At 44.6% G+C, this 26,825-nt stretch overlaps 1 protein-coding gene across 3 annotated transcripts in view; it reads right to left on the bottom strand.

Moving 5' to 3' along the window:
- Positions 1-26,825, bottom strand: part of Myo1e (myosin IE) — a 197,393-nt gene that overhangs the window by 47,632 nt on the left and 122,936 nt on the right. For all 3 annotated transcript variants that reach the window (XM_027411241.2, XM_035443792.1, XM_027411240.1), the window contains exons 9-16: positions 24,640-24,772; positions 16,858-17,054; positions 12,932-13,012; positions 11,880-11,966; positions 9,378-9,464; positions 8,618-8,785; positions 7,633-7,718; positions 3,333-3,414 (exon numbers count right to left, since the gene is read on the bottom strand). In XM_027411241.2, coding sequence (XP_027267042.1) covers positions 3,333-3,414; positions 7,633-7,718; positions 8,618-8,785; positions 9,378-9,464; positions 11,880-11,966; positions 12,932-13,012; positions 16,858-17,054; positions 24,640-24,772 — 921 coding nt within the window. The remainder of the gene's footprint in view (positions 1-3,332; positions 3,415-7,632; positions 7,719-8,617; positions 8,786-9,377; positions 9,465-11,879; positions 11,967-12,931; positions 13,013-16,857; positions 17,055-24,639; positions 24,773-26,825) is intronic.

Here is a 26,825-nt window from a genome sequence, read left to right as displayed (position 1 = left end):
CCTGGAGCTCCCTTTCAATATACTCTTGGGGCATCTACCAAATAGTATGAAGATGAAAGGGACAAGGGACTGGGCCATGGCTATGTATCCCTCACAGATGTTTTGGAAGGGCATATAAAATAGGCTTGCACTACTGTGGATCGCCAGGCAGACCTTGGTCACAGGATCCATCAGAGAATGTGGGATTTGGGTGAGAATACATGTAGAATCCCTTTAGATAACCAAACTTCAGGCTGACCTTCATAGACAAAGGCTCCAAATGTGCTGTGCTAAACATTCTGTGTACAGTCCAGAAAGATGGTAACTTTTTTTTTTAACTATACACAAATATGAAAGAAAGGAAGCAAACTGCCTTCAAAAGAGAAGTAAAAGGCCTCCAACCCTCAGTCATGAGGCATATTCCAGACCACTTGAAAATGAGTCACTGCAACCTTGGGGGATCTGAGCCCTTGGATCTGAACGTGACAGTCTCATGACTAAAGTTTCCAGCCCAGAGCTTGTTCTTATCCAGGTCCTTCAGGCTAAGGCATGAGTCAGACCTTCATGCAGATGTTAGCATCAGGAAAATCACATCTGTTCTCTGCCCTCAGCTCTCTGTCCCAGAGACCCAAATCCAGTGAAGTCTTAGAATGGCTCTTAAGGACATGATGTCCCTATAACCAGAGGGTTCTGCCTACCAGTTCAAAACTCAGCCTGCACTAGTGGACACGGTAGCCCATGTCTGTGGTGTCCTCTGTTCAGAAGGCTGATGCAGTAGGATGGCTTGAGTCCAAGAGTTTAAAGAACACAACAAGATTTCATCTTTGTTTCTTTGAGATGGTCTCATTTTGTAAGGCCAGACTGGCATGGAACTCATGGTCCTCTGGCCTCAGTTTCCTAAGCACCAGAGCATAAGGCAAATATCAGAAATCTGGTGAGACCCATCCATCCCCCACCAACTCCCTGTGTCTCAAACTTGTAATCCTCCTGCTTATGCGGCCTAAGTGCTGGGATCTTGTCTGTGTGCTACCACACTCAGTGGGGGAGCGGCTCAAACTGTCTAGTTGTTGTTTATGGTGCTGGGAATCAAATACTATTTGTTGATCCATCCGGATATTCCAGATATTCCATTCTAAAAACAACAGCAAACAAAAAAAAACCGCACCACCACCTCATGTCTGACTTCATCCACAAAACCTAAAAGGCCCTCTTATGGAACCATGTCCTTTACTGAAGCCAGAGTTTCTATCCCCAGGAAGGTTATCAAGCCTTGGGAAGGCAGGCTTCATCCATGAAACAGTTGGAAGCGAAGGGGCAGAGGGCAGTACAGTAACAACCATGGCGTCTGTGACACTGGTGTCAATCAGGAAGACACAGGCTGAAGGGCATCATGAAATGGAATACAGAGGGCAGGAGGGTGAGTGGACGTCTAGAGCAGGGAATGAGCATGCGCAAGAACAAACAAAAAAAACCCCAAAACAACAACAACAAAAAACCCACCCACAGCAGTAAGTAGAGACGAGGCCTTGGGCATGGTAGAGAGAACACACTGGTAGTCAAGAATGTAAGAGCAGCCACTGGGCATTTTTACAGGGTAGGATGCAGGCACTGTAGGTGGATGAATGAATTTAAGCAGCAAGGCAACACCTTTGGGTCAGTGCTATAAGCTCCACCATACAGATAAGCAAGAGGTGCTGAGAACTTTTAAATTAATTAGTTAGGCATTTTTATGTGCATATGGGCCTGTGTGAGTCCATGTGTGTGCAGGAGCCAACAGAAGGCAGAAGTGGGGCCTCGGATCGCTGGAACTGGAGTTGTGGATGGTTACGAGCTATAGTGTAGGTGCTGGGATCTGAACCTGGGTCCTGTGCAAGAGTAGCTAATGCTTTTAACCACTGAGTCATCTCTCCTGCCCCAGATGCTGAGAATTTAAATCATATAGGTTGGTAATAACTTAGATAGTAAAAGTCACAGGCGTTGGTGGCACATGCCCCTTGATCCCAGCACTTGGACCTCTGTGAGTTCGAGGCCAGCCTGGTCTACAGAGTGAGTTCCAGGACAACCTTCAAAACAATAAAGAAACCCTGTCTCGAAACAAACAAACAAAAAACCCAAACAAACAAACAAACAAACAAACAAATTACAGGCAACTGAACCCCAAATGCCAAATATTAATCATGTGATCTCTTTGATTATAAAACTGGAGATAGGGGCTGGAGAGATGGCTCAGCGGTTAAGAGCACCGGCTGCTCTCCAGAGATCCTGAGTTTAATTCCCAGCAACCACATGGTGGCTCACAACCATCTGTAATGAGATCTGATGCCCTCTTCCGGCTTGCAGGCATACATACAGACAGAACACCGTATACATAACAAATAAATAAATAAATAAATAAATAAATCTTTTGAAAAATTAAATAAAAACTGGGGACATATTTAACTGGTATAATTTACTACACACACACACATACAAAGTCATATGTATAGATAAACATTTTTCTTTTTTTTTTTTTTGGAGAAAGGGCTCATAAAGCCCAGACATGCCTTGAATTTACTATATAGCCAAGAGATGACTTAGAACTTCTGATGGTCTTTTATCTACCTCTCCAAGCCTGGGATTAAAGACATGCAATGCCTTGCCTAGTTTTATGGGTTGATAGGGGTGGACCCAAAAGATAGGGATTTGTAGACTCTATATAAGCCCTCTACCAACTAAGCCATGACCATCCTCAGCCCTAAAAAAAAATTCTGATCTGGCATTATCTTCAGAAAGTTCAGCAAATACTTGTCAAAGTTACAGAACAAAGTGTCCTTGATGCAAACTCTTCACCACCCACAGTATTTCAGAGTTGCTACCACCATACGGCCAGATATGTTTACACTTAACAGCAAGAAGGAGCCTGTAAGACCCAAGGAGGAGGGATGTAAATTGCCCCTAAAGATGAACTGGGGTTTCTGGCAAGTTTCATACTTGGCAAGCCTTGAGGGCTTGGCCTGGAAAAGCACCATCGATATCCAGAACATGATTCCGAACCACAAAATTCCTAATAGTTTAATATAAATTCTTCCAGATTCCCTTTAAAGCCATTTCCTCTTTTTAAAAAAACTGATTATTATGTGCTAGCCATTAAGCTATGAGGTACTTGATTCCAACTGGGAGATCAGGATGGCCAAGTCAAATTCAGCTATATCCTGTGTTTTGTTTTTTTTTTTTGTCAAGTAGCCTAACTTCTGGGCATTTCTATGACCATACCCCTATACTAACCTGGCCTTATTGCCCTAGGGCACAGTTCTTGATTACCAGAGAACTCCAGCTCTTATAGGGATACAAACACTTCCCAGAATAGAACCAACCTTAATTTTGCTTCCTGCGGTTGTTGGGCGGCCTTTCTTGTCGGCTTGCAGGTTTTCAGGAAATAAAGATTTTATAAAAGGCCTGGAAAATGAGAAAGGGGATGGATCAGCAATCTCTCAGTTCTGTGGGGGCTGGATGTGCTGTCCAGAAACATCTAACGCTGGCCACAGAAAAGCCATGTGACTTACAGTACAAGCCTGCAGGATATAACTTGGGCAAATGAACAGCTGACAGAAGACACATAAGAGTTTGGAACATCCAGGCTTCTGGAACTGAGGACTATCATGGGGACAGCACAGCAGAGGGGGAGGGAAGACAGGATGTGTTTGTGAAGACAAGTTGGCTAGACTAGAGCCCTGTGGATGGTGTGAGTTGGGAGCCTTGGAGGTTCATGCCACTCTGCTTTCAAGAACCTATTTCTGAGTCTGATCATGGTTGAATGTCACACCTGCATAATTCTTTCATGGGGCTTAAGAGAGAATATCCTACACATCTTAGGATCTTTGTTTGCTTGTTTTTGAGGCATGGTTTTATGTAGACCGGGCTGACCTTGAATTCCCCATGTAGCCCAGGATGTCTGACTGTCTCTGATCCCCAAGTGTGTTGTGGAATATTTGTACACTGTGAAGAGGTGTTGCTGCTGTAGGTGGAATAAAAAGCTCAGTGGCCAATAGCCACGCAAGAGAGAGGTAGGTGGGACTTCTGGGCAGAGAGCAGAAGTGGATAATGGAGGCGCACAGGAGATGCCATAGAGATGCAGAACGAGTGGGGCACACAGAATGGGAGCCATGTGGTAGAATGTAGATTAATACAAATATGGGTTACTTTAAATTATAAGAGATAGTGGGATAAGTCTAAGCTAAGGCTGAGCTTTCATAATTAATAATAAGTTTCTATGTCATTATTTGGCAGCTGGCAGTCTAAAGAGAATGAGTTTGGGTTGGCATATCCAATTGTCAACTTATGTGGGCCACGTATTTATGCTTACGTAAGTGCTGGGATTACAATCCTTTGCCCCTGTGCCAGGTATTATGAGGGGTTAGGGAACAAACCCAGGGGATTGTGTGTGCTAAGCAAGCACTGCACCAACTGAGCCATATCCCCCACCCTACAATGCTGGATAAGTGGTTTCTGCTTTCTACAGGCCAGCAAGCAACACTGGCCCCCACTCCCTTGACAAACTGCCTTTGAGTAGGAACAGTTTCAAGTGCTGCCATCATAAGTCACTGAGGCTTTGTCTGCAGAATATGTTCCCTTAATGATGCTAACCAAACATCCAACAGGCGCACAGGGTGGGGCCATGGGTAGTTACTTTGATGCACCTGGTGTTGGAACCATAGCTCAATAAATATCTTCTCAGTGAATGAAGTGGCCCACATAAGTTGACAATTGGATATGCCAACCCAAACTCATTCTCCGTCCCTGGGTGACCTTTTGGTCTTTAGAAATTTCCAGGAAGTTCCCCCAGACATCTACTTCTAACCTGGCCAGACATAACCACAGACTTTTACAGAAAATCACATTACAAAACAAGATGCTGTATCGAGATGACAGGAGTCTATGTGGGCCCATCAATTGCTCTTGAACTTGGCAGTAGTTTTAATAATTAAAAACCATCTCTGAAAGTGAGATGCCTTCATCTGTTTGCCACGAAACCCACAAGCCAGGACTTGCAGCCTCCCTGACCTTCTCAGAGGACAGCACATCGAGGTTATGCATTTTCAATGAAAAGAAATGGGACATCTCAGGCTGGAGAGATGGCTCAGAGGTTCAGAGCACCGACTGCTCTTCCAGAGGTCCTGAGTTCAATTCCCAGCAACCACATGGTGGCTCACAGCCATCTGTTATAAGATCTGGTGCCCTCTTCTGGTGTGCAGATATAAATGGAAGCAGAATGTTGAATACATAATAAATAAATAAAATCAAAAAAAAAAAAAGAAGAAAGGAAATGGGACATCTCAGAAGTGAGTGTGAAGAAGCTCTGGCAAACGATGGTGGTGGAGCCTGGCATGGGGAGGATGGGGGGAGCACCAGCATAGGGGAGGATGGTGGGGGAGCACCAGCGTAGGGGAGGATGGTGGGGGAGCACCACTGTAGGGGAGGATGGTGGGGGAGCACCAGTGTAGGGGAGGATGGTGGGCTTTGGGGGAGTCATTTAAATGAAGCAAGAATAGCTCCTCACTGGGGCTAGGGAGAAAAAGCCCGGCTTTGCTTTCATTTGCAGTTAGGATTTTATCAGAAAGCTGCTGTAATTGTTGCTGTTCCTTAAAGTAGTTATTCCTGGCTGGGGATGTAAGCGCAGTCAGTAGACTGCTTGCCTTGCATGCAGGAAGTCCCGGAGTCAATCCAAGCATCACATACAGGAGTGTATAATCCCAGCACTGGGGAGGTAAAGGCAGGAGGATCAGGATTTCAGGGTCAGCCTGGAAGATACCACCTCACAAATAAATAAATACAAAGGACTGTTTGCATGTATTCCACTGTAGAGGCTCCTCTTAGCGTTGATTTTCTTTCTTCCATTTTTCTTCTTTTTAGAAACTTCATTTCCACCGGGCGTTGGTGGCGCACGCCTTTAATCCCAGCACTCGGGAGGCAGAGGTAGGCGGATCTCTGTGAGTTCGAGGCCAGCCTGTTCTCCAGAGCAAGCACCAGGATAGGCTCCAAAGCTACACAGAGAAACCCTGTCTCGAAAAACCAAAAAAAGAAAGAAACTTTGTTTCCATCCACCTTTCCACCTTTCCATTTTGCTCTTACAGACTTGCTTGTGGCCACTGGTTCCAGCCCATTTGGTGGCTGAGCAATGGGAGCTGCAGACCAGTCCTCAGGAGTCCACAGGGAACTGCTGGACAGACACAGAGGGCACTTCCACGCCTTCAGACCACTGACTCAGGAGCTGGCAAAGTCCATTCTCCCTTGGTCAAAACCTTTTCAGAAAGCACCTTCTCCATCTTCCCAGGGACTCTGCAGAAGCAGAGCTTACGCATGACCTCCAGTGGGCACCCGTGGGAGATGGTGCCACACATACTGAGACCTTACAGGTCAGCATCTACATCAGACCCACTAGGTGAGTTCCCCATTGTTGCACAGGATGGTAATGTCCCCAAAGCACAGAACAGAATCTGTGTTACACAGAGCTATGGTAGCCAGGTTGACATAAGATGCCTCTGTGAGGGGCTGAAGGCCATTCCTGGGTTAAGCCACCATTAGAAGCCATTGCTCTCTGAAGGTTGCTTGAATCTCATTTGTGAATGTTCCAGGCATGAAGCAACCAGCAACTGGAGTGGCTCCAGTGGCAGCCAAACATCAGTGCAGCTCACTGGCCAGTGTTCCTAGAGGTGATGTTGATCTCAGCAGAATTCTCAGTGACAACAAAGGCTTGAGCTGGCAGCAATAGCTTCTCCTAGGTCCTCTTCAGGCTCTTGAAGTAGATGCCATCTCTGTCCCTTTTGTAGATAGGTCAAGAGTGGTGCCACCTAAGAATGTTCCTATGGCAAGGAATGTGAGGACTCCCTTTTCCAACATTTGCAGGACATCAAGGGCTCCAGATGTTAAGTGAGTTTCCCTTTACATTACAATAGGAATCAAGAACAAAGCCACAGGGTTCCCTCCCTGAAAAGTAGGGGAAAGTTCCTCCTAGACTTCTTAGTCTCCAATTGTTTCAGTGATTCAGGGTAATTAGCCACCTTTAAAAATGGAGCCAGCATGGAAAATCCTCTTGGTTTTGTCCCAAGGGCAAAGTATCATAGAAGTAGATTGTTCTATTCTTGCTGATCAGAAATAGCTATTCCAGGCCAGCACCAATATGGCTGCTTCACCCTTCTAACGGTGTTGAAGCCAGACATACGGAGGGCACTTGGGGGAAGGAAACATAATGACAGAAGGGAGAGACAAAGATGAAAGAAGAGAAGCCCTTTTGAGAAAACAATAGTCAAGTTATAAACCAGACTCAACAGTTCTAAAGGAGCCGATGCTAAGCACTCTAACATCACTCTGGTTTGCACGTTGAAACAATACCATCACTGGTTTGTGATGACATGGGGCTGGAGAGGTTAAGAGCATTGGCTGCTCTTCTGGAGGACCTGGGTTCAATTCCTAGCACCCACGTGGTAGCTCACAGACCATCTATAACTCCAGTTCCAGGGGATCTGAGGCCCTCTTCTGTCTTCTGTGTGTACCAGGCATACATGGTACACAGATATACAAGCAGACAAACACCCATACACTTCAAAACAAAACAATAATAACCACAACCCAAGTATACTGCATGCCAGATAAAGCAGATAAAGGGTTCTTTCTTACAGCTCACTGCTCTGCATGAGCTCAATCAGGTCCATGAAAAGCACGTCCCGGTTCCTTTCACAGAAGCCATCCATGTCATAGGAAACCTGGCCAAGAACAGAAAGCAATCAACTTTTATCCTACACATTTCTTTGGTTAAAAGCACCCTTAAGTGGGCACGGCTATCCTCATCGAAGGTGGGCGTTCCTAGTTGCAGCCTTTGAGGTTTCACACTTATGTTGTCACATAAAAGCTGTCAGCTGGCTTCGATGACCCTGACCTAATGGTGGGTGATGAAGATCTGGCTCCCCAGATGATCTGTGAGACTACAGCTCTCAAGAACCCATGTCCATTTGTCTGTGGGCCCCCTAAGCATGTCTGAGAAATACATGAAGTTATTTTTCCTAAGTTCTGACCATGTGAAGAAAAAGAGAGCCCTCGTTCTCACTCATCAAGTATGTCAACTGAGTCGTGAATCGTTCTTAGAAGCCGCATCAGAGCTGTGCCCATCTGCCCTGGACTCGATGCTCAGGGACCATGGTGAACAAGAGACTAGCCGGGAGGAAAGATCTTATCTGTGGAGTTCCATAGGACCAGGAAGCATCCGAGAGCCATGACCCCAAATTCTGTTAGGACCTTACATGGTTGTGTACCCTGCAGGCACCTAGTTACTCACTTTGTAGGGAAAACATTAAAGTTAGTCCCGGTGCCCGTGGGAAAGCAAAGGAATGCAAGTTTGTGATTGCAACTGTCAAGACAAAAGTCTATTGCTTCAGCAGTTGCGATCCACACCACGGAGATTTGTGCTTTATAAAAGCAAGCAGCCCCGTAGACAGGGCTTTGTTTTAACTCTTCAAATTCTTTAAAGGTCCTGTTTGTTGGACGAATAAATAACATGGGTCTCTATTGGTTCATAGGAAAACAAATCCCACCGTTAAAGGCTCAAACTGGAGAGCCTTTAAAATGGGTGGATTCTGGCCCACTGAACTGTGGTCTCGGGCTTTACCTTCCCGGCGTAGTGGTGAATGATGAAGCCTTGGTTCCAGCTGTTGAAGTGCTCATGGCTCCCGATCTGCATCTGGAGCTTCTGCAGCAGTGTCTGGTCAGCACCTTCACCCACAGCATGCATGGTGGCACACACGTCATCCAGGATGCTCATGATTCCAGGAGGGTGCTGGTGGGAACAAGAAGGCAAGGCCCAGGTCACTGACCCCTCAAAATACTGAACACCTATGGGGTCACTTCTTAAGCCAGGAGACTGCCTCCAAGACCCAGATACCATCTTGATCATCAGCTGTTCCTTCCAGGAAGGATGCACTGAGCATTCCCAGAGAAGGTTTTATCATTCAGACCTAAAGATGAAGGAAACTCATTTCCAAGAAGCTAGCTAGCTCTCTAGAGAGCTTTATCTTTATTTATTTGTTTGGTGTATGTGTGTACTCATGTTCCTGTGTATGATGGGGCTAAGGTGTGACCCTTTTTATGCCCCCCCCATTTGCTATGTCATATAACCAAGAGCTAGTTTCTAGAATTCAGGAACAACTTCCATTTGCAAGTTGGCATGTTATACACATCCTTATTTATTGTGGTAATAAAAGCCTATTATTTTATTTTCTTGCTGCACATTTGCACATTACTAGTGTTACTGTTGACATTCTGTACAAGGGTAGTTTCCTAGTCAGCTGAAAAGCAATTGACACCAGGCACAGAGGATGAAATCTCATTGAAGGGTAGACCAGTGAGGGGAACCACGGGCTAGTACTTACAACTTTGCTCTCTATGAGGTCACACACAATTTTATTATTGAAGTATTCAATGGGCGTCCATCTTATTCCCTCCTGAACGTATTCTTCCTGGGTGACAGAAATTGGAAGCTTGCATAAACCACCATGAAAGAGAACCTGCGTCCCTCTCACATACACTAAGAACTTTTCCATCACGAGAGGTGATATGAACAGAACATCTCATAACTTAATGGTTTTTATGTTTCGTTTGTGCAGTAAAAACTGATACCATACAACTGTTACTTGTTGTCATTAGAGACAGGATCTCATGTGTCCCAGGCTGGCCTTGAACTCATTATATATCCAAGGATGACCTTGAACTCCTGATCCTCCTGAGTCCATGTGGTGGTTTGAATAGGAATGGCCCTAACAGACTGGTGTTGGTGGAACTGTTTGTGAAGGATTAGGAAGTGTGGCTTTATTGGAGGAGGTGTGTCACTGGTGGTGGACTTTGAGGCTTCAAAAGACTCCTGCAATTCCCAGTGTGCTCTCCGCCTTCTGCTGTGGTTTGAGATGCAAACTCTCAGTTGTTCATGCCACCATCCCTTCGCTTTAACATCATGGACTCTAAACCTTTGGGACTATAAGAACAATTAAATGCTTTCTTTTATAAGTTGTCTTGGCATTGGTGTTTTATCACAGCAAAAAGTAGGATCAGATCTTTCATCTTTCTAGAACTTTGTATGTGATGTGCAGTTTGGGGGTCTCTCTTTTCATCTGTCTTGTTTATTCAACCCTCCTCCTATTGGTGGTTTCAGTCGTCCGACATGGTCCCTCGTGTAGACAGATCTCCAGGTAGATGTACAGAGGGCCTCTTATACCTACTACATGCACCGCAGTCCTGACCCTTCTAATTTTGTAACAACCTCCGATTCTTCAAGATACAAATCCAGGCATCTGGAGAGATGGCTCAGAGATTAAGAACATTGGCTGCTATTGAAGAGGATTCAGGTTCAATTCTGAGCACCCATATGGTAGTTCAAAACATATGTAACTCCAGTTCTTAACAATCTGATGCCCTCTTCTGGCCTCCGTGGTCACCAGGCATACATGAGGGGCACAGACATACATGCTGGCAAAACACCCATACACATAAAATAAAATTTTAAAAGAGGACACAAAGCTAGGAGTCATTCTGGGTGACTCTTAGCTAATTGCTAATTATTTCATTTTATTTTTAATTTATTTATTATGTATAGGATGTTCTGCCTGCATGACTGCCTGCACACCAGAAGAGGGCTCCAGATCTCATTACAGATGGTTGAGAGTCACCATGTGGTTGCTGGGAATTGAAATCGGGACCTCTGGAAGAGCAGCCAGTGCTCTTAACTGCTGTCACATCTCTCCAGTGCTAATTATTTTAAACAAATCCTGTATGTTAGATTCAATAGAATACGTACTGGATCTCCCCTCTACAGTTACCATTGTTTTCTGAGTTTCTCCATTCCAAACTTCTCTTGTCACCAGGTTGGTCTTGAACTTACTAAGCCTCATAAAGTACCTACACAAGCCAGAGCCTGCCTACTTCTTTCCATCTTAGTTGTTATCACACTCTCCTTTGGCTGCCATTCTTCAGTGGTGGACAGCTAACATTCCAATAACTAAATGGTCCCTAAACAGCTTTTGATATGTCTAGCTTCTCCCCAGATTGCATGTGGAACCAGAACCTCAGGAGTCAAGGTTTAGAAATAAGATCATTGTAGATAATAATTAATAAATGACCTCATGATGACATCACTCTGGACATAGGATGAGCCATAAACCCAAAGAGAGAGAGGCTAGGGCATGGAGCAACAGAAGGTAAGGTAGAGAGTAGAGTTTGAGCACCACAGGCACAGAAGGCCAAGAGCCACCAGGATGTGGCAGAGAAAGAAGCCTAGGCCTTTCAGGAGTCTCCCTCTAGCCTTTGGAGGGGCTGCAAGACTGGATTTTAAACTCTTGGTACCTAACTGTAAGAGAAGAAATTTCTATTATCTCACACTCTCTGCTTTGATTTATGACAGTCACTCTGGAAATCTAAAACAACATGGCACCAAGAATTTCAGAGCCTACACTGCACTTTTAACAGAGTGTAAGCAAGGCATAGTTCAAGGAAGAATTCCAATGAGAGTGTTGTTAGAAATATGTGTAGGGGGAAGACTGGGAGTACTACACATCTGGGAAAGCCACGTGTTTCCCAGACAATGGAGGTCAGATCAAGGGTGCCCATTTCACCTGGGTCGGTGAGTGGGACAGAGAGGAGCAAAACAGCCCACTGCCAGTCCAGCCTCCTAGCTTCATTTGCTGACAGAGAAAGAAACATGCAGCAGATGGTATTTGCATTCCAAAGACTGAAATACTGCAAAGGCATATGGCTTTACTGCTGACTTTAGTAGGTACATTTCCTAATACAAGATAAAAACCCAACTCAGTCATCAAAGGGGAGATCTGTATCTTCGAAGCAAAGAAGACAGAGAAGAGCATGAAGGAAGAGGGACCACTTACCTGTTCTGCCTTTAACGTCAGCTCAATAAAAATCTGCTGTAATTTCTCATTAACGAAATTGATGCAGAACTGTTCAAAGCCATTTTTCTGGGGGAAAAGGAGAGAAAAAAAAAAAAAAGAAGTTCGTTTCCTAAAATCATTTCACAAAATCATTTAAAAGTCATTTCTTGGTGATGCACTAAAATGTCTGTGTGAAAGAGCTGCCTCAGAAACTCTGGCTACGTCAATAGAGGAAGTATGGTTTATATTTAGGAGAAACTAATTTGGTCAAGGTACATGAAGAACTCACAATGGCAAAGACGAGCTGGAGCTTGCTTCTTCTTTAGTGCTTAGAATTATTCCTGTTGGCCAGAGGTAACATCACCTCCTCCCCCCCAGGCTTTGATGATTCAAACTGGCCTTACCCAGAATCAGCTTTTTTTCCCTTCCTTCCTTCCTTCCTTCCTTCCTTCCTTCCTTCCTTCCTTCCTATTACTTTCATTCATATGCATGCATGTGTGTATGCATAACCATGCATGCGTGTGTCTGTGTGTGAGTGCATGTGTATGCCACCCATAGGCATGACCACAGAGGTCCAGGAGAGGGCATCATATCCCCTGGAGCTAGAATCACACTGGTTGTGAGCTAACTACTGTGGGTGTAAGAAACTGAGCCTAGGTCCTCTTGAAGAGCAGCAAGGGTTTCTAGCCACTGAGCAGTCTCCAGTCCCTCCTGCCTTTTTCTTTCTTGCTTTCTCACCTCCCTCCTTCCTTTTATTTTTCTTGTGTGTATGTGTGTTCATGAGTGTGTATGCAGAAGCCCTCACTGTGAATATAGAATTGAGAGAAGGCTATGGAGTGATGACTCCCTTATTCCCTTAAGACAGTCTCCTACTAACCCTAGAGCTGGGCTGGTGGCCAGCAAGCCCCAGTGAGCCCTGTTTCTTCCTCCCAATGCATCGGGATTACAGGTGTGGGCAGCTAATTTTCCCTGAGTGCTGAGTCTGAACTGAGATTCTCAGGCCTGCATGGCAGTATTCATACCTAGTGAGCCATTTCCTCAGCCTTCCTTACCTGAAATATTTCAAAGCCATAGATGTCTAGGACACCAATGTTGTATTCCTCGTGGTCCTTCTCCATGGCTTTATTAATGGACTAGGAGAAAACAAACACAGCACAAATAACTCCTTTCGTCCTTATTGAACAGACATGAGGTGGAGCAGGGGGCCCTGCACAGCAACCACACTGACCCCTGGAGGCAGGACAGCTTGAAAACGGGGTGTATGCTTTAAAAAGGTCTCAGGAGGATTCAATCAACAACTGTAGTTAGGGGGTGTGTTTGTACAGTGACCGCAGAGCTAGCGCTCCTTAAGAAGTCCAGAGACGCCAGGTGTTGGTGGTGCACGCCTTTGATCCCAGCACTCAGGAGGCAGAGGCAGGCGGATCTCTGTGAGTTCGAAGCCAGCCTGGTCTACAGAGCAAGTTCCAGGCCAGCCTCCAAAATAATACAGAGAAGCCCTGTGTCAAAAAATGGAAGGAAAAAAAAAAGAAGAAGAAGTCCAGAGACCTGGAAGAAGCTGTCTCTCGGGTGACACAGTAAGCTCCTGCAATGAATGAGTCTCCACTCTTGCAAAACGTGCAACTGCCAGTCCGATGTCCCCAATTCAGCAGCCACTTAACCCTAACAGGACACAATGTGTCGCTGAAGCTGAAGATAAAGTGGTCCCTGTGCCCAGGAGCATATGCAGAAGGTGAACAATATACAAATAATATCGAATATTATAAGTGTGTATGTGTGCACATTCATATATATATGCACACGTGTGTACGAGCATGTGGAGGCCAGCCATCTGTGTCAGGTGTCTTCTTCAATTGCTGTCTCCATCATCATCATCATCATCATCATCATCATCATCATCATTATTATTATTACTGGTATGTGTGTAGTGTGTATGTGAGTGTGTGTGCCCAGGTGAAAACCAGAAGGAGACATTAGGTGTCCTCTTCTATTGCTGTCTACTTTAGTTTTTGCAGAGAAGGTCTCTCAATGAGCCTGAAGCTTAATGTTTCAGCTGCAATGGCTGGTTAGTGAGATCCTGGGATTTTCCTGTCTCTGTTCCCCAATACGGGGGCTACAGGCATGAGTAGTGGTGAGTTGAACTCAGGGTCTTCTAGCTTTCACAGCAAGTGCTCTTACCAACTAAGCCATCCATCTCCTCAGCCCTGTACCTTAGTTTTTGAGTATGTCACTGGATGTTTCATCTAGAATGCCTGACCAGCTCATCATGGCTCACAGTGGCAGTCAGACCACCATGTTCCCACTTTCCAGATGGGTGCCCAAGATCATACGGGACAAGAAGCAAGGCTTAGGTTTAAACTGAAGCCACACAATGCTCGAGTGTGTGCTCTAGGTCACTGAGAGAAGAGGCCACGTGATCCAAAGGAAGAGACTCAAAACCAGCAGGACAGGTGCAGCACGGTGGTGGTGGTGGTGGTGGGGGGGCAGATAACAAAGGAACAAAAAAGACCATTCCTGATTTTGGTGTTTCCTGGGCAAAGAAAATGGTAGCCTCTCATGAGCTACTAAGTAAAGACATACAGCACAGCATACAGAAAGACAGACTGCACAGCCTAGTCAATGTCAGGTTAAATTAATGTCAGTTACATGGCAATCACCACATGGCCACATACCCTGAACTGACACAAAGCTGCGGGTCCTAGGCCTCCTTCTGCATTCTCTTGCCCCTCAGCATTCCTGCCTGAGACTCTCTTCTCAGTAAATGACAGGTCTGAATAACACTTGACCCTCAACTTACTGTGGGGAGCACGGCTCTGACCTGTCTAGCTCTCCCACCCAACCTGAGCTCTGAGGGTGGATCCGGGCACAGACTTCTGGGATGCGATGGCTGCTGTTTCTGGCTAGGATCTGCCTTGGGTTTCCTGCTTGAACACAGAGAAGTAGAAACAGAAGGAATCTAGGTCTCCCTAGAATAGCCACACAGGAGCTATGAAGGCTCCAGCCAGTTTCTGAACTAACCTCTCTGTTCCTTATTCCTTTTAATTAGAAAACTAACACAATATCTAAGCTTTGGCATTGTTGGAGAAATTAAATGATATCCCTTTTTCCCCCTGAAATATTTGAGTAGTATTTGGATCAGAGTATAGACTGTATGTTATTTTAACATTGAAGGTATCACTGGTTAACTCAGATTTACACTGCTGGCTTTCCATCAGAAAATATAAATTATACAACTTTATACCAGAGACAGGGTCAGCAATATGGCTCAGTGGGTAAAGGTGCTTGCTGCCAATACTGATGACCTGAGTTCAATCCCTGTGACACACACAGTGGAAGGAGAGAACCGACTTGGGTAAGCTATCTCCTGACCTCCATGTGTGCTATGGCATGCTTTTCAGTGCACACACACACACACACACACACACACACACACACACACACACAAACACACAATTAACTAAAAATAAATTTAAAAAATCTTAAGTAGCTGGGTGGTGGTGGTGGTAGTGGAGCACACCTTTAATCCCAGCACTTGGGAGGAAGAGGCAAGTGATCTCCAAGTCTGATACCAGCATGGTCTACAGAGTGAGTTCCAGGACAGTCAGGGCTACACAGAGAAACCCTGTCTTGAAAAACAAAAAACAGCGACAAAAAAAAAAAAGTATATTCACATATCAATGTATGTATGATTATGCTGTATGCTATGTCTGAAAGTATCAGAATTAATTTAAAAGTACATTCAAAGTCAAGCTGGGGTTGTAGCCTAGTTGGAAGAGAGCTTGCCTAGTGTGCATGAAGGCCTGGGTTCATGATCCCCAACACTGCATAAACTAGTTATTAATGTACTTATATCAATACTCAGGAGGTAGAGGCAGGAAGATGAAAAGTTAAAGCTCATCCTCAGCTATATATTGAGTTTATGGCTAGCCTGGACTACATAATACACTATCTCAAGCCTGGCCATGGTGGCACATGCCTTTAATCCCAGCATTCAGGAGGCAAAGGCAGGTAGATCTCTATGAGTTCAAGCCCAGTCTGGTCTACTGACTGAGTTCTGGAACAGCTAGGGATACACAGAGAAAGCCTGTCTTGAAAAACAAAGGCAAAAACAAGGACACCACCACCACCACCAACAAAAAACAAACAGACAGACAGATACCATCTCAAAACAAAACAAAAAACCTCTCTCAGTAGATAGATATCCAAAATCTTGGTATTTCCCTCTTTAAAAGGTACAGCCCAATTTCCATCCCAGGTGGACTACTCTTGGTGTCTTGTTTAGAACAGAATATATCAAAGTGACAATAATTAAGTTCAAGAGCAAGACATGAACAACTCATGGCCTTTTGCTGGCACACCCTGTCTTAGATCACTGACTCTGGGGAAAACCAGCTGCCAATTGTGAGGACACTGAGCTGCCCTAAGAAGAGGTCCACACGGCTATGAACAGAGACCTCTCACCAACAGCACATGAAGACTCTACTTGACACCACGTCCCCAGCTCCAGGCCAACCTGGAGAAGTGCTCTTTTTCCATAAGTATACAACTCTAAAATGTGCTTGAGTCAGAACTGATCAGCTAAGTTGATCTTAAATACCTGTCCCCACAGAAATGCCAGGGAAGACATGTGCTTACCACAGCATGTTTGGAATTACTTGTCACAAATTAACTGTATCGTTACTAGATACAACATCCCTAACCCTTTATACGCAGAAATCAAGAATGGTCCTGGGCCACAGGCTTCCTCAATTCCAGTCCTGGCTTTTACTGAGTATCTCGTGCTGCTGTGTTAGTTTTAAATACTCTGTCTTGCTGTGAATATCAGCTGTTGGATTCAGGATTCGCCAGAAACAGAGAGAGGATACACAGGGCAGAGAGGGACACAGTAATGATGCAAAGCAATGAGGCAAACATGAGAACAAACTCTTAGTCATTGTATTCCTTACATCTAAAACTTGAAGCTTTGCCCATGTTTACTTACATCTACCAAGAAATCAAAGATCCGTGCATGCAGGGCCTTGGCGAGTGCGTCCCTGGTGTAGCAGGCCTGTTCCACATTGAGGGTGACGTGGATGGACTCCGACTTTCCTCCCCACTTACTGTCCATTTGCCGGCTCGTTAGCTTCTCTTTTAACCGATCTTGGTTTATACCCAGCAGATACGCAGGAAAAGCCAAAACTGTAGAATATAAAACATGATTGTCTTTCAGAATTGTAACCATTATCTCCCAAGCACATGGAAGCCCTTGTGCGCGTGTGAGGAGATAATGGGCCCCAAAGTTAACTTTCAAAGCTTGCACTCTATTGGGGCAGAATTATCATCAATGCTGTGCACATACCTGTTGGTTTTTCCCAGTTGTTCTATTCTGTAAATCAATCCCTATGATTAGCGAGACTTCCTATCTCTCAAATCAGTGGTCCAAAAAAGATGCAAGCCAGTCCTCCCCACCTCCCCCACCTGAGCTCACACCAAGATACCATAAATGGACATTTCTACATGCTTAAGACAAAGGCATCAACAGGAACTCAATCATTAAACATTTCTTTGCCTCTGAATAAGGCTTTCTTCCTTTGGTGCAATGTTTTCATGGCTTCGTTCACAGAGAACTTGTAACATCTGCTGTCATGGACCCAATAAATCCAACAATCCCCTACTGATTGAACGCTTACACTGTGAGGGATTACAAAAAGTAGAAAACAAAGAGGAAAAGATAGTAAATAGCTAGTAAGCCTGGAAGACAGTCTAGAAATTTTATCAAATAAAGAACCCACCTGGAGAGCAGAATGCATCAGAATAGACTATATTTAGGACAGGAAGCTATTAATGATTTCTGGGGTAATCAAGGAAGGGGCTTCGCCTGGACTAGGCAGGCAAGAACGGGTAGGATTTGTACAGATGTGGAGAGGGAAGTAGGATGTGTTAAGGGGAACAAGCTGGGGGGGGCAGAAGAGGCATGGCTGGGCTGTGGTCTGTGTTGCGTAGATAAGTGTCTGCTATAGCTGGAAGCTATGATTAAAAGATTGGGATAGGTTTTGATGCATTGGGGAAGGGTGTTCGGATTGGGGGAAGCAGAAGGCAGAGGGGTCAGAAGGCCTGTGCGTATGTATTCCTATGTCTGTGTGGGTGTGCACATGTACACATAGAGACCAGAGGTCGATGGCAGATGTCTTCCTTGGCCACTCTTCACCTTGGTTTTTGAGACAAGGTCTCTAAATGAACCTGGCTGGAGCTCACTGATTTGGCATTAAGGTTGACCAGCAACACCCAGGGCTCACTGTCACTGTCTCCAGTGCTGGGATGACATGTCACTAAATATGACGTCTGTAGATGTGTTCTGGGGACTGAAAGTAAGTCCTCATACTTGCATGGCGAGTATTTCACCAACTGTGCCATTTCCCCTCCCAGAAGGCTTTTAGTGACATGTCACAGGGTGAGAGCCCTGAGGTGGCTTGTGAGCAGAGGGGACTAATGTTATTGGTATCATGTATGCTCACACTGCCTCACAACATGTACTGTGGTATCTTTGGGTCTTCAAACAGAAAACCAAAAGCACCCATGGGTATAACAAGTTGTTTCAGACCATAGACTTGCTAAGAAAAAAGCTATCAGGACCAATGGGATTCCCTTGATTTCTGGTCAGAATGGATAAATGACACCATAAATCTGGATAAATGACACCATTCTTGAAAGAGTATTCAGATTTCCTAATACAAATGAAGGACTTCATAGCTCATAAATGGATTTGTTTCATCAGGACTGCCAGCTCCCCAATAAACAACACGGAGACAAGCTTAGGCTTGTTTCTAACTGGCTCTTTTTTGTTTGCTTAATTTTTTGAGACAGAGTTTCTCTGTGTAGCTTTGGAGCCTGTCCTGGAACTTTCTTTGTAGACCAGGTTGTCCTTAAACTCACAGTGATCCTCCTGCCTCTGCCTCCTGTGTGCTGGGATTAAAGGTGTGCGCCACTACTGTCTGGTTCTAACTAGCTCTTATGACTTAAATTAACCCATTTCTATTCATCTGTGTGTTGCCACATGGCTCATGAATAGACACAAATGAAAAATCAGAACTTGGATAGCACTCTCTGTCTCGGTATAAAATGTTGCTGATAGAAAGAATGTGTTGAGATCTTGTGGATGGTGTCACCATTGCGGCACATGTCAATCATTCTGACACTTGAGAAGGTGGAGGCTGGAGGATTACAAGTTCAAGGCCAACCTTGGCGAAACAGTGAGATTCCATCTCAAAAACAAACAAATATATAACAACAAAACAAAATCCCTAAATTTCCTACAGTGGGAAGATACCATCAGCCTCCCAAAAAGACTGATCGTTAGATTGCAGAGTGTTGCGATTTAACAGACTAATGCTTCTCAGCATTGACTTCTAATATAGTTAGTCAATGAACATGTCTCTGAAGAAAAAAAAAAGTCAATCCCAGAGCAGTATATGTCTCATCCATATGAGGATATCACACAGGTCCTCTGACAAAAATCTACCTCTTAGGCATTGACTTTCCCCAATGGTTATCTCTTAGAAGCTAACTCTTCCTTTGTACTGAGTAAGGACAGAGAACACTCATCAATCACACTGGATATACAGAGTTGTAGGGATCAGGAAAACATTCACCAAGTGTCAGAGATGGAATAAGCCATCCCCAGCAGCATCAAGGAGGACATCTCACTAGATGCCATGGGTTTTTCACCAGCAGTTTATAGAAGGGATTGGGGAGATGGTTGAGGTGATAAAGTTCTTGCTGTGCAAGTGTGAGGACCCAAGTTTGATCCCTAGAATCCACACAGAAAAGCTGGGTGTAGTGGGACACATTTGTAATCCCAGAGCTGGGGTTGCCTGAGGTTCTCTGGTCAGCCAGCCTAGCAAAACTGGGGAGTCCCAGGTCCTAGTGAGACACCCTATCTCAATAAACAAGGCAGATGGATCTTGAGGACCAACACCTGAGGTGGGCCTCTGGCCTCTACATGTACACATGTGCACCTGCACAGACATACATACAATATAATAGCTGAACATGATAGCACACACCTGTAATTCCAGTTACTCATGAGGCTGACGTGGGAGGCCTTCCAGGTCAAATCCATGTTGGGCTCCCTATTGAGATTCCATTAAAAATTGGAAAATCTCCCTATTGAGATTCCATTAAATTGGAGCATATTCACTAGGGCTTCTCTCATCATTTATGGGAACTCCACAGTGAACAGCTTTATACAATGAATAGTTAGCTCAGTGTGTCTGTTTAGTAAACATGGGATTCTCCCCAAGCCCGTACCCATGCCAAAAGTGGGGAAGAATTGAGTCGTCTGGTAAGCGGATCATGCTGTTATCTTTATGGCCTTAGCTAAGAAAACCAAACAAGGCTGAGATGAGACCCCCTGAGACAAAACAGACAGGGGGAGTGACTGGACATGTAGCTCTCCAGCAGAAGAGGGCAGATCTGAAGGGCTGCAGGCTCTTCAGAAACAAGGCATGGAGTGTGGCCAAGAGCCAGAGCCAGAGCCACAGCTTAGGGAGAGAGCTAAGCAGACTAGAGAGGAAGTACAGCAATTGGTTTGGACAAAATCCATGCCATGTTTTTCAAACACAAGGTTTTATGACCTCGTATTTTCTTCTGTGGCTGCCCTGGTGCTGAAATTATAGTTCTGCTCAGCCTGATTTCCTCCAGGCTGTGAATTTCCATGAGGGTGTGTGAGTGGGGCCAAGGATGGGGAAAAATTTCAGCGCTGAGGCTTGGGGAAGGAGAGACAAGAAGCAAGGATTGATCATAAAAGGCTGGGGTAAGACCAGTGGAGTTATTCAGTCATGGGAACCAGGAAGAACCTGGTAGGAGACTATTTCAACACGTTAAGTTGATGAAGGAAGATTTAACATGTAAGGTGAGGTTCAACCTAAGTTTCCCACTTAAATATGAACTACAAGGAAGACAGAAAAGTCAGAAGGATGTCTCAAAATAAAATTCCTTCTTCATACAGTTAAGGAAGTGACAGATTTGGGGATGTAAGTCAGCAGAGCATGCCTATGAATGCACAAAGCCCCTGGCTCCACCCCCAACATCACATAAAACAGGTATGGTAGTGATATAGAAGAAACTCAAAGTAATAAAATTGATGTTATACAGGATTCACTAATATATTTGCTTAGGGGACATTAAGTCACACAAATGGAGCTTAGCTATAGGAGCACTGCCTCCAAAACCTCCCAAAGATAAGTAGTCTACTAATGAGGCCTGTTAGAGATAAGGGATACTTAGAATACTAGGGTTTAAATGTTTACTCTCCAGGATTGACCAGCCATTAGGCTCCATACCCATGATAAAGGAGACTTTCAACCAGCCAACAGGCTCCATTCCCATCCCCAAAGACATACTACTCAAGATAGGCCACACAGGGTGATGATTATCATTAAGTCTTGGTCTGCCACTAAGTCCACTGTTCTCTGATGGGGAAAAACATAATTCGGCTAGGTGGGCAAGATGGGTAATAACTATTTGAAAAAGAACAACACAGGTGTACTTAAAATAATTCTGGCAATATGCTATGCCTCAGCTATGTAAATCTCCTATCTGCCTGAGTGGCCAGACCTGTAGTCCTGTTTCTTTAAATTGTTTGAAATGTAACCTGGGCTGATCCAGAAAGAGATTTAGGGATGACAGTGTTTGTGGAATGCATGAGCCTATCGAAATATGTCAGTAAGATCTCCTGTTCAAGGGTGACTGTTACTTGGCCATTAGCCTCAGCTGTCCAGCACTATGAGTATTTCTTCATCTCTAAGTGTGTGGCGAGAGTTCTCAATGAAAAGGCATATTTTTCCTGTAACCTTGACACTTGGGAGGTAGACACTGGAAAATCAGAAGTTCAGTGTCATCCTTGGCTATTGGGGCAGCCTGGGCTAAATGAGGAAGACCAAGATCAAGTAAATATGGTTTATTAGGCTTTGGTGAAGGTTTCTAATCCATTTACCAATGGGTGAGGCCTCAGTGTCATATTTTACTTGAACTCCTCAGTAGTTTTAAAGTTGTATTTTTGTTTTTCATTGACAAAGTTCTTAATTTAATATTTAATCACATTCAGGTAATGCTTGACTCAAAGTACACAATTTTACTATCTTGATATGGAAAAGTACACAGCGTTAAGGTTTGATTAGCTTCTCAGCAACATAAAGGAAATTTTATGCCCTCATCAGCACTCTAGATGGCTAGGGTGCTTTAGTGGACCAGTTTGAAAGAGATTTTAGCCCTCCTTTTTACTAGGAAACCTGCTGTCTCTAATTATGAAATGCACTGGTAGCTATTTATTTATTTATTTATTTGGTTTTTCGAGACAGGGTTTCTTTATGTAGCCTTGGCTGTCCTGGAAATCACTCTGTAGACTAGACTGACCTCAACTCACAGAGATCAGCCTGTCTCTGCCTCCTGAGTGCTAGGATTAAAGGCATACGCTGCCACCACCCAGCTTGGGTAGCTTTCATAAAGCCTCTCTTGATAAATTTATTCCAAAGATATATTCAGACATAAGAAAGACAGGATGAACCAAGGTTATTGACCCTGCTTTTACTTTCTGAGTGACAGAGTCACAGGGATGCTCCATCATGCCCTGTTTATGTGATGCTGGGATCAAACCCAAGGCTTTATGAATATCAGCTAGCAATTGAGCTACATACCCCAGACACCATCTTAATACTTAGCAACAGATGGTGGTCAGATGAGTCAAAGTATAGCCAAGCAATGGGATGCTATGCAGCTATAAAAAAAAGAAATGGATACAGAATAATCACCCAGATACAATGCTACCTAGAAAAACAGCTGTGGAACATGGTGATAGAAGCTCACACCATAGTCTGAAAATAGAAGAAAGAATATATATATATGGACACTTTGCAACTCCTGTCTCTGGGAACCCTAGGGATCACTAGGGAGGGGAGGCAGAGATTGGCAAAGGCATAAACAGGTACCCAGGAGACCATGTTATTACACAACCAAATGAAGAACACAGAACTCAGGAATACTGCTAGGGCTGTGCACTTCTCTGCTAAACTGACTTGGCTCATAGCTTAGCCTTCTCTGACCTCCACTGTACCACCCACCATCCCTCAGGGGATTTCATAAGCAGTTACCAGTTTCACAAGCCTTTCCACATGTACCAAGGAAGGCTGCTAACCCCAGATGGCATCCCTGAGCAGTGAACTCCTTGTTGGTTGGAGGACCCAGGGACATGCTTGCTGGGTCAGGGTCTAGAATTGATACTCAAGTATAAGGAAACAGTGAGGGTTTTACATCTCAGGGAGCCAGAGAATTCCAGGCTCCTTCCATAGACACCACCACCATACCAGAACTGCTAAAGTGACATGGCTAGGTGCCAATTACCCTCTGTGCACATGGGTGCATCTGTTTTATATCCAGGGTAAAGTCCAGGGAGCCCACAGGCAGAGTTACCATTATGATTAGGCCATATTCCTAAGCTTCATGAACACACTGCATTTTCACTGTTTTCTGGACCCTCCCTTGTTAAATATATTTTGTCTTTACCAGATAAAGATAGACATCGACATCAGACATTAGCAGAACTTCCCTCTTTTATGAGAAAAGAAAACGAAAACATAAAAAAGGATCCTTATTTGGAATGGAAATCTCCCCACTGCATTGTCAGCAATGAGTGGGATACTATTTATTACCAAGCCTCTAAAATTATCCCCAAAGAATGCTGAGAAGGGAAGAAATGCCTTCCTGGGTGGCTAGAGTGGGTGTGAGTTCTGAGAATGGCCTGGAGTACCACTGATGCCTGAGAGGCTGGCGTCACATGGTCGTAGGGTTTGTGGTGGATTACAGGCATAGGGGACCAGTGGAACTTACTGTAGGAATGACTCTAGCTTCCTCTGAAAGAATAAAAAAATGACCATTTGGGTCTCAAGGATGTGGCTAAGACAGACATGGTCACCAGAAATGTCAACCCAACGGTCGAAGTTCATTTCTCTGTGTCCAGAAATCTAATCTAAATCAGATCCATGGGACAAACCACAAACCCATGAGCATCCTGTCACTTGCTTGTCAGACATTCAGGTACCAATTCATCATAAAGGCCAGGCACAGGAAAGGTTTTCACCAAGTGACTCATCTAAGTCACTAAGCCAGTCCTCCAGTCATCATTAAAGTGTGACTTCATCTTTGAAACTAGATGAAGAGCCAGTGTGACGGCTCAGCGAGTTCTGATGACCTGATTTCCATTCCCAGAACACACATGGTCAAAGGAGAGAACTGATTCCCAGAAGTTGTCCTCTGGTGATGGCATGTGTGTGCAGCCCCAAACTAAAAAATGATAATAAATGAGATGTTTGTTATTATACCAGGTTTAGTTCAAGGTTAAATTCTACTAGGTTTCTCCAAGATTAGTAATGTATAGAAATAATTTTCAAATAATCCACAGTGTAGGACCTGGAGGTGTGTGAAGGAAAAGGAATGGAGGGGGAAGAGTAGAGACGAGGGAGAGGAGGGGGAGAGAAAACTACATAGGGAGAGGAGAGGAAGGGGGATAAGTAAGGTAAGGGGAGGGAGAGCAATAACACAGGAGAGGGGAGGGGAGGTACATGGAAGATCTAGTCTCCCCTGAAGCCATTTTGTTCTTTAGGATACATGACTTCCCATTTCTTACCAATGCACCTTACTAGCAAACTAGGCCAAGCAAAGGAGTAAGTCATGTGTGATTGGAGATCACCCCTCACTCCCCTAACTCCACAGCCCGGGCAGAGCTACGTACATTCTTCGCTCTCCACTGCAGCATAGTTGCCCACTTCTTTGAAGCTGATGTTTCCCAAGTGGAGAATTCCAGCCACAATCTGCAACACCAGAGTCTGTTCTTCTGAGAAGATGCCGATCACATTCATGGCATGCTGGAGGAGAGAGAGAAGTTAGCCAGACAGGTGATAGACAAGGCAAGGAGACGCTTGTTCAGCTAGTGTGTAGCTTAGCCTGCAATGATGATGGGAAATCTCCATCATACAATGTGATCAGTGACATGGGTTCTCACTCATCTCTTTCTGCGTGTGTGCCCAAGTGTGTGCACATGCTCATGTGTGCGGGAGCATGCATATGTGGAGGCTGATGTTAGGTGTGTCTTCATCTTTGATTTCCATGTTTATTTGTTTGGGACATGATATCACATGGAACTTGGAGCTCACTGATTTGGCTAGACTAGGCAATCAACAAGTCCCAGGGATCTTCCTGACTTTGCCTCCCCAGAGCTCCTCCTCCTCCTCCTCCTCCTCCTCCTCCTCCTCCTCCTCCTCAGCAGCAGCAGCAGCAGCAGCAGCAGCAGCATGTGTTCTGGGAATCGAACTCAGGGCCTCAAGCAATTTGTTATAAGCAATTTGCTGACCAACCCACTGTATCCCTACCTAGTCTTCATGTGCTATTAGAAGTCCTGTTGGAAGGGCAAGTCTGTTTAAATACAATATACTCTCTAGGCTACAAAGTGAGTTCCAGGACACCCAGGACTGCTATAAAGAGAAACCTTATCTCAGAATTAAATATATATATATATATATATATATATATATATATATATTCTCTAGGGACACTCTAGACCCTAGAGTATCTCCAAGAAGAGAGACACTCACGGGACAGGAGTCTGGGCACACACTTCCAGGTCTGTCCTGTCCCATGTGTATTCTGGCTGCCACCCTCTCCAAGGATACTTCTATGCCATTTCCAACCACACCAAGATGCTTTCACTTTTGTGGAGAGGGAGATTTTTTAATTTATTTACTTATTATGTATACAGTGTTCTGCCTGCATGTGTGCCTGCAGGACAGAAGAGGGCACCAGATCTCATTATAGATGGTCATGAGCCACCATTTGGGTGCTGGGAATTGAACTCAGGACCCCTGGGAGAGCAGCTAGTGCTCTTAACCTCTGAGCCATATCTCCAGCCCAACAGATAGGTTTTATTAGCAAAACATCTTTTAAAACCTCCAGAACGACAAAGTACTACTAAAAGCCAAGTTTTCCAGTACATTAAATTAAAGTGGCTGAGTCTTGGTTTTCTGTAACTTGAGAAAAGTATTCCCAGGGACAGTCTTGGGCCCTTCATCCACAGTTTTCTCCTTGTTCCCTGAAGGCTGTGGCTGGATAGTCTTGGGACCTGGGACTCTTCCTGTCACTTCTGAGCAACAGACCAACTCCCCTCCCGCTGACCCTCCCCTGCTCTGGGTCCCCCTTCAGATCTCAGTAGACAAACAGACCTGAGCTTGTTGCTGACTCAAAGGACAGTGTCAGTGAAGTCCTTGAAGGATGCTCTAGATTGGATGATTTAGGTTAATCTCAGGCAGGTCACAAACCCTCGAAGATCTAGTGTTGTAACCCAGACTGTGACATGTGTATGACATGGACAGCCCAAAGCACAGTGACCTCAAAAACTTAGACCTTTGACCTCAAAACTTAGAGGTAACAAAAAAGTCTTTGGAAACAGAAAAAACAAGGTCAAGAGGATGAAACAAACAAAACTTCAAAGTGTTTTCAACTTAAAAACAAAACAAAACAAAACAGGGTCTCACTATATAGCTCTGGCTATCCTGGAACTTACTCTATAGACCAGGTTGGCCTTGAACTCAGCAAGATCCACCTGCCTCTGACTCCCAGGTGCTGGGGGATGTGTGCCACTATGTCCAGCCTAAAACTATATACATATATAGTGTGTGTGTGTGTGTGTGTATACAATACATACACACACACACACACATATAATAATTTTTACCTTTGTGTGTCTGTGTGAATGTATGGTATATGTGCGTGCAGGTGCCCACAGATGCCAGAAGAATGTATTAGTTCCCTTGGAACTGGGGTCTAGGCAGGTGTGAGCTGCCAAATGTGGCTGCAGGAAACTAAACTTGGGTCCTCTCTCTACAAGAACAACAAGCACTTTTCTCCAGCCCCTAAAATTTTCTA

The sequence above is a fragment of the Cricetulus griseus genome, chromosome 4, assembly GCF_003668045.3.
Source record: "Cricetulus griseus strain 17A/GY chromosome 4, alternate assembly CriGri-PICRH-1.0, whole genome shotgun sequence".
Taxonomy (NCBI): Eukaryota; Metazoa; Chordata; class Mammalia; order Rodentia; family Cricetidae; genus Cricetulus; species Cricetulus griseus.
Note: the sequence above shows the minus strand (reverse complement) of the source record. Positions and strands in the feature narration are given on the sequence as shown.